The sequence below is a fragment of the Spea bombifrons genome, chromosome 5 (genome assembly GCF_027358695.1).
Source record: "Spea bombifrons isolate aSpeBom1 chromosome 5, aSpeBom1.2.pri, whole genome shotgun sequence".
Classification (NCBI taxonomy): Eukaryota; Metazoa; Chordata; class Amphibia; order Anura; family Pelobatidae; genus Spea; species Spea bombifrons.
Genome location: NC_071091.1, coordinates 1,670,858 through 1,690,820, shown reverse-complemented (window position 1 = coordinate 1,690,820; position 19,963 = coordinate 1,670,858). Strand labels below are relative to the sequence as shown.

The following is a 19,963-nucleotide window of genomic DNA, read 5'->3' as shown; positions in this document are numbered from 1 at the left end:
GGGCAAAGAAGTACCTATTATTATTATTATTATTATTATTATTATTATTAGCAGTCAGAATGCTCGCTGAAAGCTGTCGCAAGTTCTGCTTCTCAGGTCCAACTCTCACAATCCTAATATTTGGCTTGCAGGCTGCGCCGGCCGCTAATCCTCGGCTGCTTTGTTTGATGCGAGGACTGCGCGTCGCTCAGTTACAGATCGAACGAACGCTCCTTATTTGTGTCATTTGCAGCGCTTTGTGCGGCAGGAACAGACGTTATAATCTAGCAGACCGGCGGACGGGGGGTTAATAAACAGAATGGGGCTCTGGGTACTCGGACTCCTCATCCTCGCTTCGACGAGCACAGTGATCAGCGGAGCCTCGGTCGCGCAGGCGCTGCTGGATATGAAATATTCCACGACCGCATCAAAGGCTATCGACCTCTACAACCGGGGGTCGAATTCCGACTTCGTGTATAAGCTGCTGGAAGAGGAGCGGCTGTACAAAGTGGTGAGTTTAACCCCTTAAGTTTTATTTGTAGGGTTCTAGGTGGAAGGCATTCGGCTCTCAGGGGCCCCCAAAAGTGTGCATAAAAAATACAGAAGAAAGGGGTCCAATGTGAGAGCTGGACATTCCTCCTGCGCAACATTGTTACTGGCTTCCTCCAGAGCAAAGATGTCATCAAATATCCATCACAAGATAATGTCTGTTAAGTGCTTTAGTTTGGGGCGTATTCACTAAGTCAGGAGTTTTCAGTTGTTTTCAGGAGAGTTGACATCTTCACTTTCACCTCTTGTGTAATGTACCCCCACCTCACCGGTCAGGCACTGATGTTGGAATCTCCGTTCCGGTTCATCCCAAAGGTGTTTGATGGGGTTGAGGTCGGGGCTTTGTGCGGCCGGCCAAGTTCTTCCTCCCCAAACCCATCCAACCATGTCTTTATGGAGCTCGCTTTGTGCACTGGGCGCAGTCACGCTGGGATAGAAAAGGGTTTCCCCCAAAACTGTCCCCACAAAGCTGGACGCAGAGCATCATCCAAAATGTCTTGGGATGTCCCCTTCAAAGCACCGTACAGACCCCCTACCCCAACCCCATGGAAAGCCCCTGCGGGTGTAATGGTCAGGTGTCCCAATACTTTTGTCCATACAGTACCGGTTTATATATATATATAAGAATTACTCGGTCACTAAGAGGGGGGAAGTGAAGACAAACAGGCAGTTTCCTGAAACACCCTCTACGCTGTGACATCATATACATCGTATAAATCAGCAGAAAACAAAAGTTTTTGTGACAAAAGTTTCCCTGGAGAGAAAAGTAGCCAATTTCAGAGACGGGGTAAATGTTTTTGCCCAATTCTATACGGATTCGCTGGGATACGGATGTATAGAGAAAATCTGCCTCCACTCAACGAGCTGCTTTAATTACAGAAAATAAATAATAATTTAAAAAAAAATAATAATTCTTTAATTACAGGAAATAAATAATAATTTAAAAAATAATAATAATTCTTTAATTACAGGAAATAAAATAATAATAATAATAATAAAAATAATAATTCTTTATAAATAATGTGGATTATATTCCAGGGACCGGTTAGAAGCTTTCACTCTGGCTACTTTGGCCAGCCTGTCCAGGAGCAAAAGGGATAGAATATAAAACAGTCGAAGGAACACAAAAATGATCCAGTACTAAGAGAAAAACTGTTTTTAAACCTGCCCATTCTGCTATTTCACAAATATCGTTTCGTTTATTTTTAATTATTTTATTTTCATGCAGAATGCTTCAGATGGACGAAGACAAACAAATTTCACGATCAAAGAGACAACGTGCCAAAAATCTGAAAACAAAATACCGGATGAGTGCGAGTTCAAAACAGACGGGGTGAGTTATAATGTTTGAGTTTTAGTTTTTATAAAAAAAATTGGTTTTTAAAAGATCTTTTTTTTCTAAATTACTAGTTTTTGCGCCAGTTATTTATTCACCGATTCGCTGACGTCATATTTAATCATGTGACTACATTTTGGTCGATGTGATGTCTCCTCTGTTGTTACGTTGGATTCTTTTGTTGAGGTTGCTACATTTTATTTGGGCCAACATAGAAAATAAAAACCTTTCAGGATCTCACAGGTCTCTTCTTCAAATAAAAAACCTCAGGTTGCTGATGATTCCTAATTGGTTCTGGCAGCCTTTATAAGGGTGGGGGGAGTAAAAGGGGGCAGGAGGAAAATCTGATAATGCCGGTTCTGCCACATCGTAACAGAGCCATCAGTTTCTACGAGACGATCTTTCAAAGAAAATATTTCCAAAACAATTCTACAGATTTAAAAAAGCAAAAAACAAATAAAATCGTGAAAAAAAATAACTGGTGGCAACAATTTCCCTTTAGATCATATTTTGGCCAAGATATGGAACTAAGAATAAAAAAATATCTAATGACAAATTACTGCATATTTAATTTACACCTTTGAATGATTCTCAGAATATTGTTTTTTCTTTATAAAAACTGTCAATCAATTCCAGTTTAATAAAATTTGACATTTTTTATATTAATGCCATGACATGCCAGACACGTCATTGTTCGTTAACTGCCTGTTTTCCGTGACGTGTCTGGCACGTCATTGGTCGTTAAGTGGTTAAATAAAACTAGTCACATGGCAAACAGAAATATATATAATGTTTTTAATATTAAGATACGTTTTAAATATTAACAGAATCATCTGTTTTTAAAAACTGTAATTACTTTAAACGTAGGAAAATAATTTTATTTTCCCATAGATGATCAAAACCTGTACGGCTTCCACCAACGATCAAGAAACTACCTTCTCTGTCGTCTGCGAGGGCATTTATTCCGGGGTAAATTCTGAAATTTCATGCTAAAATGCTTCAGATATAAGACATTGTAAATCAATGATTTGAGACATTTTTAGTATTCTCGACTTCCTTTTAAATTAAACAATAAAGTCCAATAAAATGAACAGAAACAATGTTAAGAATTCAAGGTAGATAAATAGTAAAAAATGAATTGTTATATTTTACAACGTGTCGTAGTCGGGTTGTATCCTAAAAGCAGCAGTTATACAGAAACGCGACTTATCCCTTTACTGATTGGCCAATCATATAAAAGCTTTTTAAATCTTTGTAACATAATTGGTTCAGAAACAGGAAGTAGAAGCTGAGTGCCCACTGTGCCCATAAACAGTAAATGAAAAATCTTTATTTTTTTATTGGAAATATATCTAATCTCTTACATGACATGATGTTTTTAACCCCTTAGTGACAAAGCCCGTACATGTACGGGCTCAAAATGCATTGTTTTCAGTGGGTTTAGGGACCGCCCATTGTCCTAAAGGGGTTAATACGATATGCAGGCAGTTTTTTTATGCTATTACGCATCTTTTTCATGATTTTACATAACATTTTATATTTTCTGTAATTAGGCAAACGGAGCTGGTAACCAGATTTTGCGAGACAGCAATGAACAGGATCCAGAACATTCCGCAAAGGGAGACATTGGCGGCCATGTTGGTTTTGCATTTGCCTGGGACCCTGTTACACCTATCAAGGACGACGATGATGAAGATGATGATGAGGAGGAACTGCCAGAAGAAGACAGTGAAGTAAGTGGCCGGGTCCTTCCAGGAGTGGATATTATTATACTGGAGGACGGCAGTGCATTCCTTCTAGAAAACCACGAGGATCGCCAACAGGAGTCACCGTTCCCTCAACGCGGTCTCCGACCAAAAGCCCCGGGCGGCACGGATCGGCCCAGGGGACGTTTTCTGGGAAGAATGATGTGCTTGGAGTGTATATTCCGCATATTTTCAAAAAAGTAAATTCACTAAAATTCTGCATACGACCCAAAAGTGCTGACCAAGCTCCGCAGGCGATTATATTGGGGTCTCTATTCACACGCGGCTGTCAGCGCGGAACGACGCACGCAAGTAACAAGACCAAGTTCAGAGATATTATTCCGAAATAGAAAATGTATTCACAGCCATTCAATATTAATAATAATAACAATAATAATAATAATAACAATAAAGTTCTAAAAATAATAATAATTAAATCCCCCCAAAAATCCCCAAAATGCAGAAGCATAAAAAGTAGAATCCAGTGTGGACGGTAAAACTGTAATGGATATAAACAAACAACAAGATTAAAAACAATGTCCATAGAACTCCCCTCCCCCGGCAGATCGGCCCCCGGCGGCCCCCGTCTAGTCGCCCGTTTCTCCTGCTGTAACGACTCAAACCTTAATCAGTCGTTGGTCTCGTCTTAGATTCAGGAGCCGTATGCCTATCCCATGCATGTTTAATACCCTCACTGTATTACCCTCTACCACTTCTGCTGGGAGGCTGTTCCACGGATCTACCATCTATGTCTGGAAATTGGTGATAACTGCTCATGGGGGGAATAACCCCCAATAAACAAGTAAGCAGCAGGGTGGATCTGGGGTAGACAAAGGGCTCAGCCAAACACTCTTACGCCTCTGAGCGTCTGCAGGCTTCTATATAGGATAAAATGTACTTTTCTGCAACATAAATACAGATGTGGAAGACGAAGTCTAACGGCTTCCACCATTCTCATTGGCTGTGAATACATTACTTACTTTGGGACTTTATTTCTGAAGCTTTCCATATCCTTCTTTACACTTTACACATTTATTTTCTCTGAATTTTTGATAAAATCCAGGAAAACACACTAATAAAATCAAAATGTATACATTTTATGTTCACTTTGCACAAAAATTTGCTATATTTACAGCATTTTTTTTTGTTATTTATAAAACTTTACTATGTGTTTGCAGTTTGGAAAAACACTATTTTCAAAGAAAAATAATTTTTAAAAAAGGTCTCTTTTTCTTTTATTGCCAAAAATGTAGTTTATATATATATATATATCAGATATAATAAACAGGGGCAGCCGTAAGGAGTTGGGGTCCTTACTCCTTTATCGCATATGGCGCGGCGTTTGAGATGGTACGGCTGCGCACGCTCACCTCTCACAAAGCTTCGTTACGGTTAATCCCCGGAGTCAATATTTTCCTAACCTTTGTGGGTAATTGTTACGTTTGTATTTATTCAGATATATATCAGTACTCGTGCTTCACGTTACTATTGTTCGTAGCTTATAATATCATAAGCGCCGCCAAAGAATGTTACCCGGAATGTCACGCATACCTGCCAACAGTCCCTGATCCCAGCCAGCCTAAAAAATAGTCCCATCTCTGAATATACCAGGAGCGTGGTGATGTATGTACATAGCGGGCATTGGAAGCCTTCCCACCGGCAGCGGCCAGCATGCGCGGCACACGAAGCTCACTCTGCAGCCACAGGACACTTAGCGCGTGTTTGAGTAGGGTTGCCATATTGGTGGGAAAATGGAGGGGGTTGCAGACAATGTGTCATCCTTTTCCTTTTTTTCCTATATTTGCTACCTTGGAAATGTGAATTCACGTTTGTAATATTTGGAATTTATTCAGAATATTTAAGGTTAAAAAAAATGACAAATGTTTGCTCTGCTCTTTTATTGTGTTTTTTTCTGTATTTGCGATGTGAACTTTAGCCATTGCTGAATAAATTACCAAATTAATAGACACAGTTTAACAAATGCGTTACTTTCATGTGTTTTAACGATAAAACCAACAAAAAAAGTGAAGTTAAATAAGGGCAGCTGGCGGGAGAGAAAGGAGGCTGGCGGGAGAGAAAGGCAGCTGGTGGGAGAGAAAGGCAGCTGGCGGGAGAGAAAGGCAGCTGGCGGGAGAGAAAGGAGGCTGGCGGGAGAGAAAGGCAGCTGGCGGGAGAGAAAGGCGGCTGGCGGGAGAGAAAGGCGGCTGGCGGGAGAGAAAGGCGGCTGGCGGGAGAGAAAGGCAGCTGGCGGGAGAGAAAGGCAGCTGGCGGGAGAGAAAGGCAGCTGGCGGGAGAGAAAGGCAGCTGGCGGGAGAGAAAGGCGGCTGGCGGGAGAGAAAGGAGGCTAGCGGGAGAGAAAGGCAGCTGGCGGGAGAGAAAGGCGGCTGGCGGGAGAGAAAGGAGGCTGGCGGGAGAGAAAGGCGGCTGGCGGGAGAGAAAGGCTGCTGGCGGGAGAGAAAGGAGGCTGGCAGGAGAGAAAGGCGCCTGGCGGGAGAGAAAGGCGGCTGGCGGGAGAGAAAGGCGGCTGGCAGTCTTTATTAGACTTGTGCATTTGGAGTTATACGAATTGCAAATTTACAGAATTTTGGCAAATTTGATGAAGCAACAAAAATGAATTCAGACCCTCCCCCCCACTAATGTTTCACTACCTTCTCTGCCAACCACTTCCTCTTCTGCATTTTCTTGTACTTCATCTTCTCCCCTTTATCTTTTATCTTCTATCTTCTCTCTTTCATTTTCTCTCCTTTATCTTTTATCTTTTCTCTTCTATCTTCGTCCGCATAACCTGGAACAAACTTCCGCCCAAATGATGGTCATTCCGGTGACGTCCTCTCCCCCACTTAAAAAGACACTAATCTACAAACACCAGACAAACCAGAAGGCTTGTTTTTCCCTCAGAAATCTCATGCTGCTGCCACAACCACAAGGGATTCTGGGTAGGCGCATGCAAATAAGGTCAACAATGATCTCCTTTTGCCTCTACATCCACTTTAAACACGGATCCCTTGAAAGTAATCGCCCCGCTGGACAGGACAGCCTTTGACAACGCATGCGCCTACCCAGAATCCCTTGTGGTTGTGGCAATTAAAGAGATAAAAGAGAGCAGGTCAGTAATTTATAGCTTTAACTAAAGAACATTTCCACGTAGCTGCGTTATAGTTTTTTTGTTGTTAATAATCATTTTACTAGATGTTTTTTAATACATTTTTTTTATAAATTAATTTGTTTAATTAGTTCTCTAAAACACGATTTATGGTTTCCGTCTGAAAACGCACACATTTATGAACGTGCGGAGGATTAAATGCTTCCCAATAATCAAATCAATAGGCGGGGATTAAACCGGTTAATGCAGACCGGTAGGGATCGTGTAACATCATCCGTCGCTAATCCTTACGCATAATATGAGGTCTTGTCTTAAAAAAAGGACATTTTTGTTTCAGAAATTGGTGACGATCCTGCTGGAGCTTCTCCTGCTGATAATAAGATTCCAATGGATACATGAAAACTAAAAAAAAGCTTTTTTAATAAAAATATTTAAAATAAAAAATAAAAAAAATTCAAGAAACGGAGTTCCTCAGCAGAGCCGTTCGCGTCCACAGCAGAGGAACAAACGTTTAATTTTCGGGTTAGTGAGCGGCAGTCATGCGGTTTTCGTATCTCTGGCTCGGTCCCGTTTATTCACGGATTGTTCACTGTTTGCGTAAGATTTAAAAAAAAAAACAAGTGTTGAGCAATAAAGGGGTATTTAGCGGCACGGAGCTGGTGGGGTTAAAAAAAAAACCTTTTTGGGGGGAGTTTGTGGTAAGAGACGGGAGGTCGGGGTAGGACCATACATATATCTAAAGCACAGCTTGGTGGGCCGGTACCCAGCGAAGGCCGGACAGTGGGGCAGCTCAACGAGACATTGCCCCGAAACGAGGACCGCCCCGGTTATGTAGGCACAAGCACCTATTAACCCCTTAAGGACCTGCGCTACTTTACGCTACAGGCCCAGAGAAATGTTCGAGTTTTTTTTTGTTTCTCTCTTTCTCATTTAGTGAACAAATTATATATATATTTATAGAGGGGGGGTAAAGTCAGCTGGACCCCCTACCCGCATCCTTCCCAGGTATGGCCCCGGTGTGTCAGGGGGCCAATCGTGGCCCCGATAAGCTTTCTATCAGGTTAAAATAGTTCTCATGGGTGACAGCACTAGCAGAAAACTCATCTTCAAATGGGGATTCCTGGGGGCCGGTAGGGGCTCCCCCCAGACGTATTGACAGAATATTCAGAGATTTCTGCTTTGAATTGCAAAATCATGAAATCAACAGATTAATTGTCTGGATGGGAGTGGAGTGCGCTGGAGATGTACGGTAGAAATAAATTGATTTATATTTATAGATATTCCGAGACGTAGTCAGACAGGGATAGTTCTCGGTCCGCTAAATGCAGCATGCGCAGACCTCGTCGGCCGCCTGATAAGGCCTCTTTTGTTCGGGGATTGGGTAAACACCACGCGGGACGGACGATACCCGGTTACATAATCCGCTGATAAAGTTACCGTAATAATAAAAGGAGCCGCCGGCTCTGCCAGAACGTTTCAATAAAACCTTTGTGAAGCGCATTAATGGTTCTTTTCAATAAAAGATTTTAACTTTAATGAGCTGGACCCTCCTTGCTTAAAAACATCGATATTATATCATTAAAATTCCCTCTGCACAGAAATCCAGTTTCTGTTGGGGCCATGCAGGTTATATATATAATGTGATATTTTACCACTAAATTTGGTGGGGTTTTTGTTTTTTTTACCCCAGTTGTAGTTTTTGCCCCATAATATAATGTTTTCAGGCAGCTTCATATAAGGCGTTTGTATGATTCTCGCTCTGTCTACGGACTTCATTAGCATCGCCATAAAGCATCAGCTCAGTGTGGTGTTTAAGCCGGAAAAGTCACCCAAAATATCACATGACTGACAGCAACGGCGGCTCCGGGTCTGCAGGTTTTTGACACTGACCGACATTACTGTATACAGCGCTGGGGGGTTATATTACTGTATACAGCGCTGGGGGTTATATTACTGTATACAGCGCTGGGGGTTATATTACTGTATACAGCGCTGGGGGGTTATATTATTGTATACAGCGCTGGGGGGTTATATTACTGTATACAGCGCTGGGGGGTTATATTACTGTATACAGCGCTGTGGGGGTTATATTACTGTATACAGCGCTGGGGGTTATATTACTGTATACAGCGCGGGGGGTTATATTACTGTATACAGCGCTGGGGGGTTATATTACTGTATACAGCGCTGGGGGGTTATATTACTGTATACAGCGCTGTGGGGGTTATATTACTGTATACAGCACTGGGGTTATATTACTGTATACAGCGCGGGGGGTTATATTACTGTATACAGCACTGGGGGTTATATTACTGTATACAGCGCTGGGGGGTTATATTATTGTATACAGCGCTGGGGGGTTATATTACTGTATACAGCGCTGGGGGGTTATATTACTGTATACAGCGCTGTGGGGGTTATATTACTGTATACAGCGCTGGGGGTTATATTACTGTATACAGCGCGGGGGGTTATATTACTGTATACAGCGCTGGGGGGTTATATTACTGTATACAGCGCTGGGGGGTTATATTACTGTATACAGCGCTGTGGGGGTTATATTACTGTATACAGCACTGGGGTTATATTACTGTATACAGCGCGGGGGGTTATATTACTGTATACAGCACTGGGGGTTATATTACTGTATACAGTGCTGGGGGGTTATATTATTGTATACAGCGCTGGGGGTTATATTACTGTATACAGTGCTGGGGGTTATATTACTGTATACAGTGCTGGGGGTTATATTACTGTATACAGTGCTGGGGGGTTATATTACTGTATACAGCGCTGGGGGTTATATTACTGTATACAGCGCTAGGGGGTTATATTACTGTATACAGCGCTGGGGGGGTTATATTACTGTATACAGCGCTGGGGTTATATTACTGTATACAGCGCTGGGGGTTATATTACTGTATACAGTGCTGGGGGTTATATTACTGTATACAGCGCTGGGGGGTTATATTACTGTATACAGTGCTGGGGGTTATATTACTGTATACAGCGCTGGGGGTTATATTACTGTATACAGCGCTGGGGGGTTATATTACTGTATACAGTGCTGGGGGTTATATTACTGTTATACAGCACTGGGGGGTTATATTACTATATACAGCGCTGGGGGTTATATTACTGTATACAGCGCTGGGGGGTTATATTACTGTATACAGAGCTGGGGGTTATATTACTGTATACAGCGCTGGGGGGTTGTATTACTGTATACAGCGCTGGGGGTTATATTACTGTATACAGCGCTGGGGGTATTTTACTGTATACAGTGCCGGGGGGGTTATATTACTGTATACAGCGCTGGGGGTTATATTACTGTATACAGCGCTGGGGGGTTATATTACTGTATACAGCGCTGGGGGGTTATATTACTGTATACAGCGCTGGGGGTTATATTACTGTATACAGCGCTGGGGGTATATTACTGTATACAGCGCTGGGGGGTTATATTACTGTATACAGCGCTGGGGGGTTATATTACTGTATACAGTGCTGGGGGTTATATTACTGTATACAGCGCTGGGGGTTATATTACTGTATACAGCGCGGGGGGGTTATATTACTGTATACAGCGCTGGGGGTTATATTACTGTATACAGCGCTGGGGGGTTATATTACTGTATACAGTGCTGGGGGGTTATATTACTGTATACAGCGCTGGGGGGATATATTACTGTATACAGCGCTGGGGGGTTATATTACTGTATACAGCACTGGGGGTTATATTACTGTATACAGTGCTGGGGGTTATATTACTGTATACAGTGCTGGGGGGTATATTACTGTATACAGCGCTGGGGGTTATATTACTGTATACAGCGCTGGGGGTTATATTACTGTATACAGCGCTGGGGGTTATATTACTGTATACAGCGCTGGGGGTTATATTACTGTATACAGCGCTGGGGGTTATATTACTGTATACAGTGCTGGGGGTTATATTACTGTATACAGCGCTGGGGGGTTATATTACTGTATACAGTGCTGGGGGTTATATTACTGTATACAGCGCTGGGGGTTATATTACTGTATACAGCGCTGGGGGGTTATATTACTGTATACAGTGCTGGGGGTTATATTACTGTTATACAGCACTGGGGGGTTATATTACTATATACAGCGCTGGGGGTTATATTACTGTATACAGCGCTGGGGGGTTATATTACTGTATACAGAGCTGGGGGTTATATTACTGTATACAGCGCTGGGGGTTATATTACTGTATACAGTGCCGGGGGGGTTATATTACTGTATACAGCACTGGGGGTTATATTACTGTATACAGCGCTGGGGGGTTATATTACTGTATACAGCGCTGGGGGGTTATATTACTGTATACAGCGCTGGGGGTTATATTACTGTATACAGCGCTGGGGGTATATTACTGTATACAGCGCTGGGGGGTTATATTACTGTATACAGCGCTGGGGGGTTATATTACTGTATACAGTGCTGGGGGTTATATTACTGTATACAGCGCTGGGGGTTATATTACTGTATACAGCGCGGGGGGGTTATATTACTGTATACAGCGCTGGGGGTTATATTACTGTATACAGCGCTGGGGGGTTATATTACTGTATACAGTGCTGGGGGGTTATATTACTGTATACAGCGCTGGGGGGATATATTACTGTATACAGCGCTGGGGGGTTATATTACTATAAACAGCGCTGGGGGTTATATTACTGTATACAGTGCTGGGGGTGATATTACTGTATACAGCGCTGGGGGTTATATTACTGTATACAGCGCAGGGGGTTATATTACTGTATACAGCGCTGGGGGTTATATTACTGTATACAGCGCTGGGGGGTTATATTACTGTATACAGTGCTGGGGGTTATATTACTGTATACAGCGCTGGGGGTTATATTACTGTATACAGCGCTGGGGGGTTATATTACTGTATACAGTGCTGGGGGTTATATTACTGTATACAGTGCTGGGGGTTATATTACTGTATACAGTGCTGGGGGGTTATATTACTGTATACAGTGCTGGGGGTTATATTACTGTATACAGCGCTGGGGGTTATATTACTGTATACAGCGCTGGGGTTATATTACTGTATACAGCGCTGGGGTTATATTACTGTATACAGCGCTGGGGGGTTATATTACTGTATACAGCGCTGGGGGTTATATTACTGTATACAGCGCTGGGGGGTTATATTACTGTATACAGTGCTGGGGGGTGAAGGTAAATGTAAAGACACTTTTTCTGAATTTATTGTTTTTTTATTTAACGTGTTCGTTTCCGTGGTTACAAATGCAGATGTCAGATAAATATGTATCGGTTGTGTAAACACTTCCTCTGCCGCGAGCGTTTCCTTAACCCTTCGTCGTATTACGTGCCGACGGTATGCGGAAAGTAATGAGCTGGCGCTGTGCGGATTGCCCAACATATAAAGCCGGTTACTTGCACAAGGCGTGTGCGTGTCTCATCACGGTCTAGTGAACGGGGCGGCTGCCGTCACCTGCCTCGCACTGCCTCGCACTGGGGTGTCTCAGAGGATCGGGACGAGCTGCGTCACAGTCCGAGCCGGGATTTCTAGATTAAATCTGCAGGGATTGTGATCTTAACCTTTCATCGAGTGGAGTAAAGATCAGAGGTTTGATGAAACGGATCCGGTTATCAGCTGCGCCTGCGATCAGCCCCGCGGGACTCTGAATAATGGCGAGCTGCGCCCCGTTATCCCTGCTCTACGCCGCGGCGTGTCTGCTGTATTCTGCCGCCGTACCCCACGATTTCTGGGCTCCCCGAGATCCGGAATCCGTACAGAGAGCCGTAGAGATCTACAATGCGGAACAGATCACCGGATTCCTCTATAAACCTCTCCCAGTCAAACCTCGCCAGCCGCCGGCAAGTATTTGGGTTTTTTGGTGATATGTATTGGTGATATTATATGAATAGAGCCAGCGGATTCTGTAGCGCTATTACAATAATAATATTAAACCTAAAACCGTACAAACAAGATAAGATATATTAGAGGGTTAAAGAAGAAGGCGGTCGGCCCCTCTGTGTATAAAGAGGTTCACTAGCGGCAGCACGAGGGAGGGGGTTCTGCCGCTTTACAGACTGCTGGTCAGATCTCACATAGAGAATTGGGGGCAGTTCTGGAGACCCCAGCCCCAGAAGGATATTGACACACGAGAGAAAGGAGGAGGGCGACCAAAACGGGGAATGGTTTGTAAGAAAAAGTCATCAGGAAAGACAAGAATCTCGATAAATCCGGCTTGGGGGAGAAGAGAGAGGAGATGGGAGAGAAAAGTAAAACTTCCTTCCGTTCCATCTCAGTCTCTGACTCTCTAGTGTTGGATTCCGCTCTCTTGTTGTAATTTTTCTCCTCCTTTGAAATAAATTCCCTCCCGTCCTTTATCCCTTTATGGATTTAAATGTCATTCTCTCCTCGTCTCTCTCTGTCTTCTCTCCTCGTCTCTCTCTTTCTCTCCCATCCCTTTTCTCTCTTATCTCCGCGAATTCAAACATACCGATACAGCTTAGCCTTTCCTGATAATTTAATTCGATAAAAACAGCACAGAAGCGTTTAAGAAAGATCCCAGAGCAGAAAGGATTTGATTCTGGAAGCATTTGGACAGGACGGAGAAGTCACACGCGGCATTGTTTAGAAGCGTTGAGGACAACATGGGGTGAGAAGATTAGACGAGACAACTAAATCAGCCTCGTGTCACCTTTCAGAGGAACAGAGGGTGAAAATGATTTTAAATGGCTAACCTTACCAGGGGACTTGTATCATTTTTTATTCCTAGTATCGAATTAATTATACATTTTTAAAAATCTAGCTCCTTTTTTTTACCCTAGTTGTAGTTTTTTGCCCCATAATATGTTTTCAGCCAGTTGTATGAGTTCTCTCTCTGGTTTCTGGCCCCAATCTACTAGACAAACACCCCGACTCCTTATCATACTGCCTGTGGGGGGACAATAGAATGTCTCAGTCTTAATCACCCAACCCAACTCTCTGACTAATAAAAGTCTATGATGGAAGGGACTTCATTAGCATTGCCATAAAGCATCAGCTCAGTGTGGTGGAGCTGGAATAGTCACAGTCCCATTGTGGTGCATGGAATCACAAGTGAACCAATTCAGTTTAAACAATGAGTCGGTTACATTGTGTAAATTGGAAATATTTATGGGGAATTAAGTATCATTTTCTCTACAGATAAAAAGTAGACTTGGATGCCGGCAGAAAGTTTGTGTTCGTTTTTTGTGTTCGTTTTCAGTGGAAAAATTGTGTTCGTTTTGGATGAAATCCGTCTGGCTTCGGACGGAATTTGCCCAACATTTTTGTTTTTTGGAAATCCCATTCCTCCGTCCGGTTGCCATGGAAACAGGAAATAAATGCGTAGAAGAAGTTTTAATTAAAACGGCGAGATTCTCCTCCTCTTAGTGTAGTTAAAACGGCGGCCGTGACCACGAACGAACGAAGATTTCCGTATTGCGCACATTTGGTTTTTCATTTGTTTCATCCAGTGTTGCATTTGTAAAATTCGGGACGAAAACGAATGAGCGAGTCTAATAAAAACAGAAATTGACTAATTAAACAATACACATTTTGTTAAAGCTGCAGAAACCTAGTGCGGCCAAATTTAATACATTTTTAATGGCTTTAGAAAAATGCCCTCCCAGGACTGAATAAAAGATAATTAATTCTCAGGTCAATCGTTTCATTAGTAATTAGTATTATTAAATTCTAAAGAAGGAACAAGGAGATGAAAAATAAATATTTTACAACCAATTTAAATCGGTTTTATTTATATATTTTAAATGTTTAAATTCAGAGTTAAAAGTCTTGTTTAAAAAAAAAAGTGAGAAGCATTTAAAGGGAGAATTTTATAGAATTTTGTGATTGTGATGACACGGAAGCGGAGAGCAGTAAGAAATTAGGTCTTAAAACATTAAAAATTGCTTTTTTTTTTAACTCTTCTAAAAAGAAAATATCCTAAAAAGAAAATTTAAGAACAAAAAAAATTAAAAAAATACTTAATCTAATATCTGGGAGAATAAATACAGAATGTCCAATCTAAAAGTCTCAATTATTATTAATAATAATAGAAATACAAATCATAGCATGAATAATTCAACTCGGAGTTTTGTTTTGGACTAAAATTTTGATTTAAAATGAAATCGTATTTTCTCATTATTTAGGCCGACACGGTACCCGGCGGCGTCCTGACGTTTCTGATCAAAGAAACCGTCTGTTCAAAGTCAACTCAACAACACATCGGCGAGTGTCCCTTTAAGGAGGACGGGGTAAGTTAAATATCTATTAATTAATATCGCTTTTATTGATTTATATCTGCCCAATAATTCGGGTTGATTTGGGATATGTACTGTGCAATAATAATAATAATAAAAACAGCAACAGCGACAAATACAATAATAATCAAAATTAAAATATCAAGTCACAATTAAAATAATGATAATAATAACAATAATAATAATTATAATAAAAATTAAAACAACTGCAACAAATAAAATAATGATAATAATAACAATAATATTTTCTTTTTATTAATAATAATAATAATTATTATTATTATTATTATTATTATTATTATCCCCTCTTTCCTCATGAAGTGCTGGGTAGTGCAAGCATTCATTATTATTGAGTTTGTATATAATTGGCTAAAGGCAAAATCTGGCTAATGCGAGATACAAACAAGGTATAGGCCTGGAAATATTAGATTATTAATATTATATAATATTACTCCAGCTTATTATTAATAATAATAATAATAATAATTATTATTATTATTATTATATGGTTATTAACATATGGTTATGTTGCCTTTATAAGGGTTGGGGAGGAGAAAGTAGAGGAAGGTTCAAGACAAGAAATCCATTAGACAATACTGGTTCTGCCACAGGCTGCCACCAATCACAGCTTCCCGAAATGTAAATAGTCCCGTAATCTTAAATTTCTTAAACCAAATATCTTGGAATGTTTTACACTGATTCACAAAACAAAACCCCACAAACTACGGAAAGGTTTAAAAATTAATTTAATTCTGGTGAAAAGTATGACAGATAAATTTCCCTTTAAATAAAACAAAGAACAAAATAACAATATTACTATTCTGTTCCTGCAATATTTATTTTTCAGGAGGTAAAAAACTGCACGGTTTCTTTCCATGGATCTGAAGACATAACAGTGACCTGCAGCACGTTGGCGGATACGGTATATCTCATTTTTTTTTATAGTTTTTTTTATAGTTAAATCGCAGTTTTCTGCTACCTTAAATCAGAGGTGAATTAAGTTGTTGCTAAATTTGGTAGATTTTCTAAAGATATTTGGGCATTTTCAGTTCTAATGTCTGAATTTGTCGTGGCCGCGGCGTTTCAGCTAAAATTTCATAAATTAAAAAGAAAATGAGACATTTCAATTAAAGTAAATATAAAATTCATTTTATAGAGAGAAATAAAAAAACTTAAATAAGAGATGTTCCACAACAAAATGCACATTAAATACAAATATGATCAATAAAATAATAAATAAAACCATATTGGTTGTTTGAAAAAAATTTGGCAAATTCATTTTTTTCTGTAGATACACTCTAGAACAATAATAACTGTATATTATCTGCAGAATAATAAAGAAATGTATTGTCTCTAGAATAATTAAAAAAAATGTATATTATCTCTAGAATAAAAAATGTATATTATCTCTAGAATAAAAAATGTATATTATCTCTAGAATAAAAAATGTATATTATCTCTAGAATAAAAAATGTATATTATCTCCATAATGTAAAAAAAAATTATATTATCTCTAAATAATAAAAAAAATTATCTTATCTCCAAATAATAAAAACATTTATATTATCTCAAGGATAATAAAAATTGTATATTATCTCTCGAATAATTTTTAAAAAGTGTCCATTATCTCTAGAATAAATTAAACAAGTGTATATTATGTCTAGAATAATAATAAAAAAATTATATTATCTCTAGAATAATAAAAAATGTATATTATCTCTAAATAATAATAAAAAACATCACATTATCTCTGCAGAATAACGTTTCTGACAATTATCTGACGGAAGAAAATGTGAGGACGAAAAGTAGCAAAAAACTTGCGAGGCGCATGAAGCGGCGCAGCCTTAAACTGTCAAAAACCAAGAGAACGCTTAACGGAACTTCGTCCGACGGCTCCCAGTCTTCGTTCTCCTGCCTACAATGTATTTTTGATATCCTGTACTAATAAAATACACAGACTTTCATTTTCTTCTTTTTTCACTTATTTTTCGAGTTTAGAGAATCGTTTGGAGCCGGAAATATTCTTAGAACATTTGGTGGCTTAAAGCTAATAAATCTTGTTAAATCTAGAATATTTTGCAGTTTCTATGGCAACGTCATATCCGTGACAATTAACTTGTTCATGGAAAAAAAAAAAATGTTTTTTTTTCTGGGAAGAGTCTGGGTTTTCAGCAGAATGGGGGGGGGGGTTTCATTAGCGGCAAAAGCATATGGGGGTCCAAAAGGGACCACTCGCCTATCTTATAATGCCGGAGTATCGCTTTCATTTCAATATCATGTGTTATGTTGCACCTTTATTGTGTTTTTGTGACTTTTTGCTCTCTGAAAAACCTTTATCGAAGGAGAGCTCTAGATTGTAAGCTCCTGTGCGCAGGGCCCTACTCACTTGTTGTTTCTGTAAGTCTGATTAGTATGTTATATACTGCTTGTCATATCCTGTTTACCCATTGTACCGCGCTACGGTATGTGATGGCGCTATATAATACAATAAATAATAATAATGTAAGGATACTCGGAGACGCCTCGTTAGTAATATGCAAATGAGCTACTTAAAAAACTCGGTTTCTGACAGACAGACAGACAGACAGACAGCGATCTTTCCTTCTAATTACCGAACGAGAAATACTGACCATTTTTGGGGCTCAGTTCACACAAAATGATACCTGGAATGTATGGCAGATTATTAACCATTTACATGAGATTGGAAAAAATGCAAAGAAAAATGCAGTTTTTAGTTTTTTACCCCACGTTTCACAGCTAATATATTGAGTACGTGTAAGAGCTGATTTATCTATACATTATACAGGGGCCGGTCACTGATTTATCTATACATTATACAGGGGCCGGTCACTGATTTATCTATACATTATACAGGGGCCGGTCACTGATTTATCTATACATTATACAGGGGGGCGGTCACTGATTTATCTATACATTATACAGGGGCCGGCTCGCTGATTTATCTATACATTATACAGGGGGGCGGTCACTGATTTATCTATACATTATACATGGGCCGGTCACTGATTTATCTATACATTATACAGGGGGGCGGTCACTGATTTATCTATACATTATACATGGGCCGGTCACTGATTTATCTATACATTATACAGGGGGCCGGTCACTGATTTATCTATACATTATACATGGGCTGGTCACTGATTTATCTATACATTATACAGGGGGCGGGTCACTGATTTATCTATACATTATACAGGGGGCCGCTCACTGATTTATCTATACATTATACAGGGGGCCAGTCGCTGATTTATCTATACATTATACAGGGGGCCGGCTCACTGATTTATCTATACATTATACAGGGGCCCTGTCACTGATTTATCTATACATTATACAGGGGACCGGTCACTGATTTATCTATACATTATACAGGGGGCCGGATCACTGATTTATCTATACATTATACAGGGGCCGGCTCACTGATTTATCTATACATTATACAGGGGGCCGGTCACTGATTTATCTATACATTATACAGGGGGCCGGTCACTGATTTATCTATACATTATACAGGGGCCGGTCACTGATTTATCTATACATTATACAGGGGCCGGTCACTGATTTATCTATACATTATACAGGGGCCGGTCACTGATTTATCTATACATTATACAGGGGCCGGTCACTGATTTATCTATACATTATACAGGGGCCGGTCACTGATTTATCTATACATTATACAGGGGCCGGTCACTGATTTAACTCTACAATATATAGGGGTTTCCTGCTGCCCCAGGTGCTCAAGGGGTTAAAGGTTGAGGGCGTTAAGCAGGACCTCTATTCCTATGATCCTCTTCTATACAAACGTGTCTGTCTGAATAAACTCATTATATATACTGATAATTATCGTCTTTTATTTTTATGGCGCCAACAATGTCCGCAGCGCTTCCTACAGCCCCGACATCCGAAAGGGTCTGACAGACTGAGATGAACCGTTACGTCAAGGAAAGAGGACTCGGCACGGAGGCTGACAATCTAAATACTAGTAATTCTGCCAGCAGAATGGATATATAGTGATATATAGTGTCATAGACCGGAGTCACCCCAGCCGCCGATGGATCCGTTAAGCTTCTCCGTCCCGATATTTACCTGAAATAAACACAGAAATGGCTGCCAAGAGCTCGGCGTTCGGAGCTTAAAGGGAACGTCAAACATTAGAGCGCTTATCGTCAGTGTTCGGAGCTCTGAGAGGATTCTCGTTACTACCAATCAGAACGTACGGTGTAGGTGACGAGGAGACACGTCGGGGTAGCCCAGGTGCAGGTGGTAAGGGAGTTGGCAAAAGGACCCCACGGCTCGGAGGAGTTCAGCCAACATTATGATCCCTGTCACAGGTCATTTCGGACTCACTGCATGACATCACAGCTCTGTATGTCACATGGTCCGTGTTATGATGTCATAACATGTGCCACTCATGGAATGCTCCTTCTCCGGTCCCTTTACATGTTCGCATGTTGCGTGTTTTGTCGGGTGAGCGAACCGATTAATGTAAAGGGACCGGTTTGTGGCCCTGACAGCTCAGTTTAAAGATTAAAAAAATAACTGAAACAGCCAATCAGTGGCAAGAAAGGACTCCTATTGAAGTAAATGGGAGCGCTTTCTGCGCATGCAGATGGGGGGTCTCAGCATTCGCAGGACCAGCACCAGAGCAGGGAGATGTAAACAGTTAATTCGCTGGGATGCGGCCCCGATCTGCCTCCGACGCGCAGAGGATTTGTAAAGACGACGTCACGGCCCAAACTCAGATCCCCGGAGCTTAAAAACCTTTCATCGAGTGGAGTAAATATCAGAGGTTTGATGAAACGGATCCGGTTATCAGCTGCGCCTGCGATCAGCCCCGCGGGACTCTGAATAATGGCGAGCTGCGCCCCGTTATCCCTGCTCTACGCCGCGGCGTGTCTGCTGTATTCTGCCGCCGTACCCCACGTTTTC

The 19,963-nt window shown here is 40.9% G+C and overlaps 2 protein-coding genes across 2 annotated transcripts in view; both read left to right on the top strand.

The window, feature by feature from the left end:
• The window catches only part of MYL3 (myosin light chain 3), a 262,285-nt gene that overhangs the window by 148,981 nt on the left and 93,341 nt on the right, over positions 1-19,963 (top strand). The window lies entirely within an intron of this gene.
• Positions 12,404-17,145, top strand: LOC128496851 (cathelicidin antimicrobial peptide-like). The gene is made up of 4 exons (XM_053466665.1): positions 12,404-12,592; positions 14,897-15,001; positions 15,855-15,929; positions 16,764-17,145. Exons 1-4 carry the CDS (start codon positions 12,404-12,406, stop codon positions 16,950-16,952), a joined length of 558 nt encoding a protein of 185 aa, XP_053322640.1. The 3' UTR covers positions 16,953-17,145.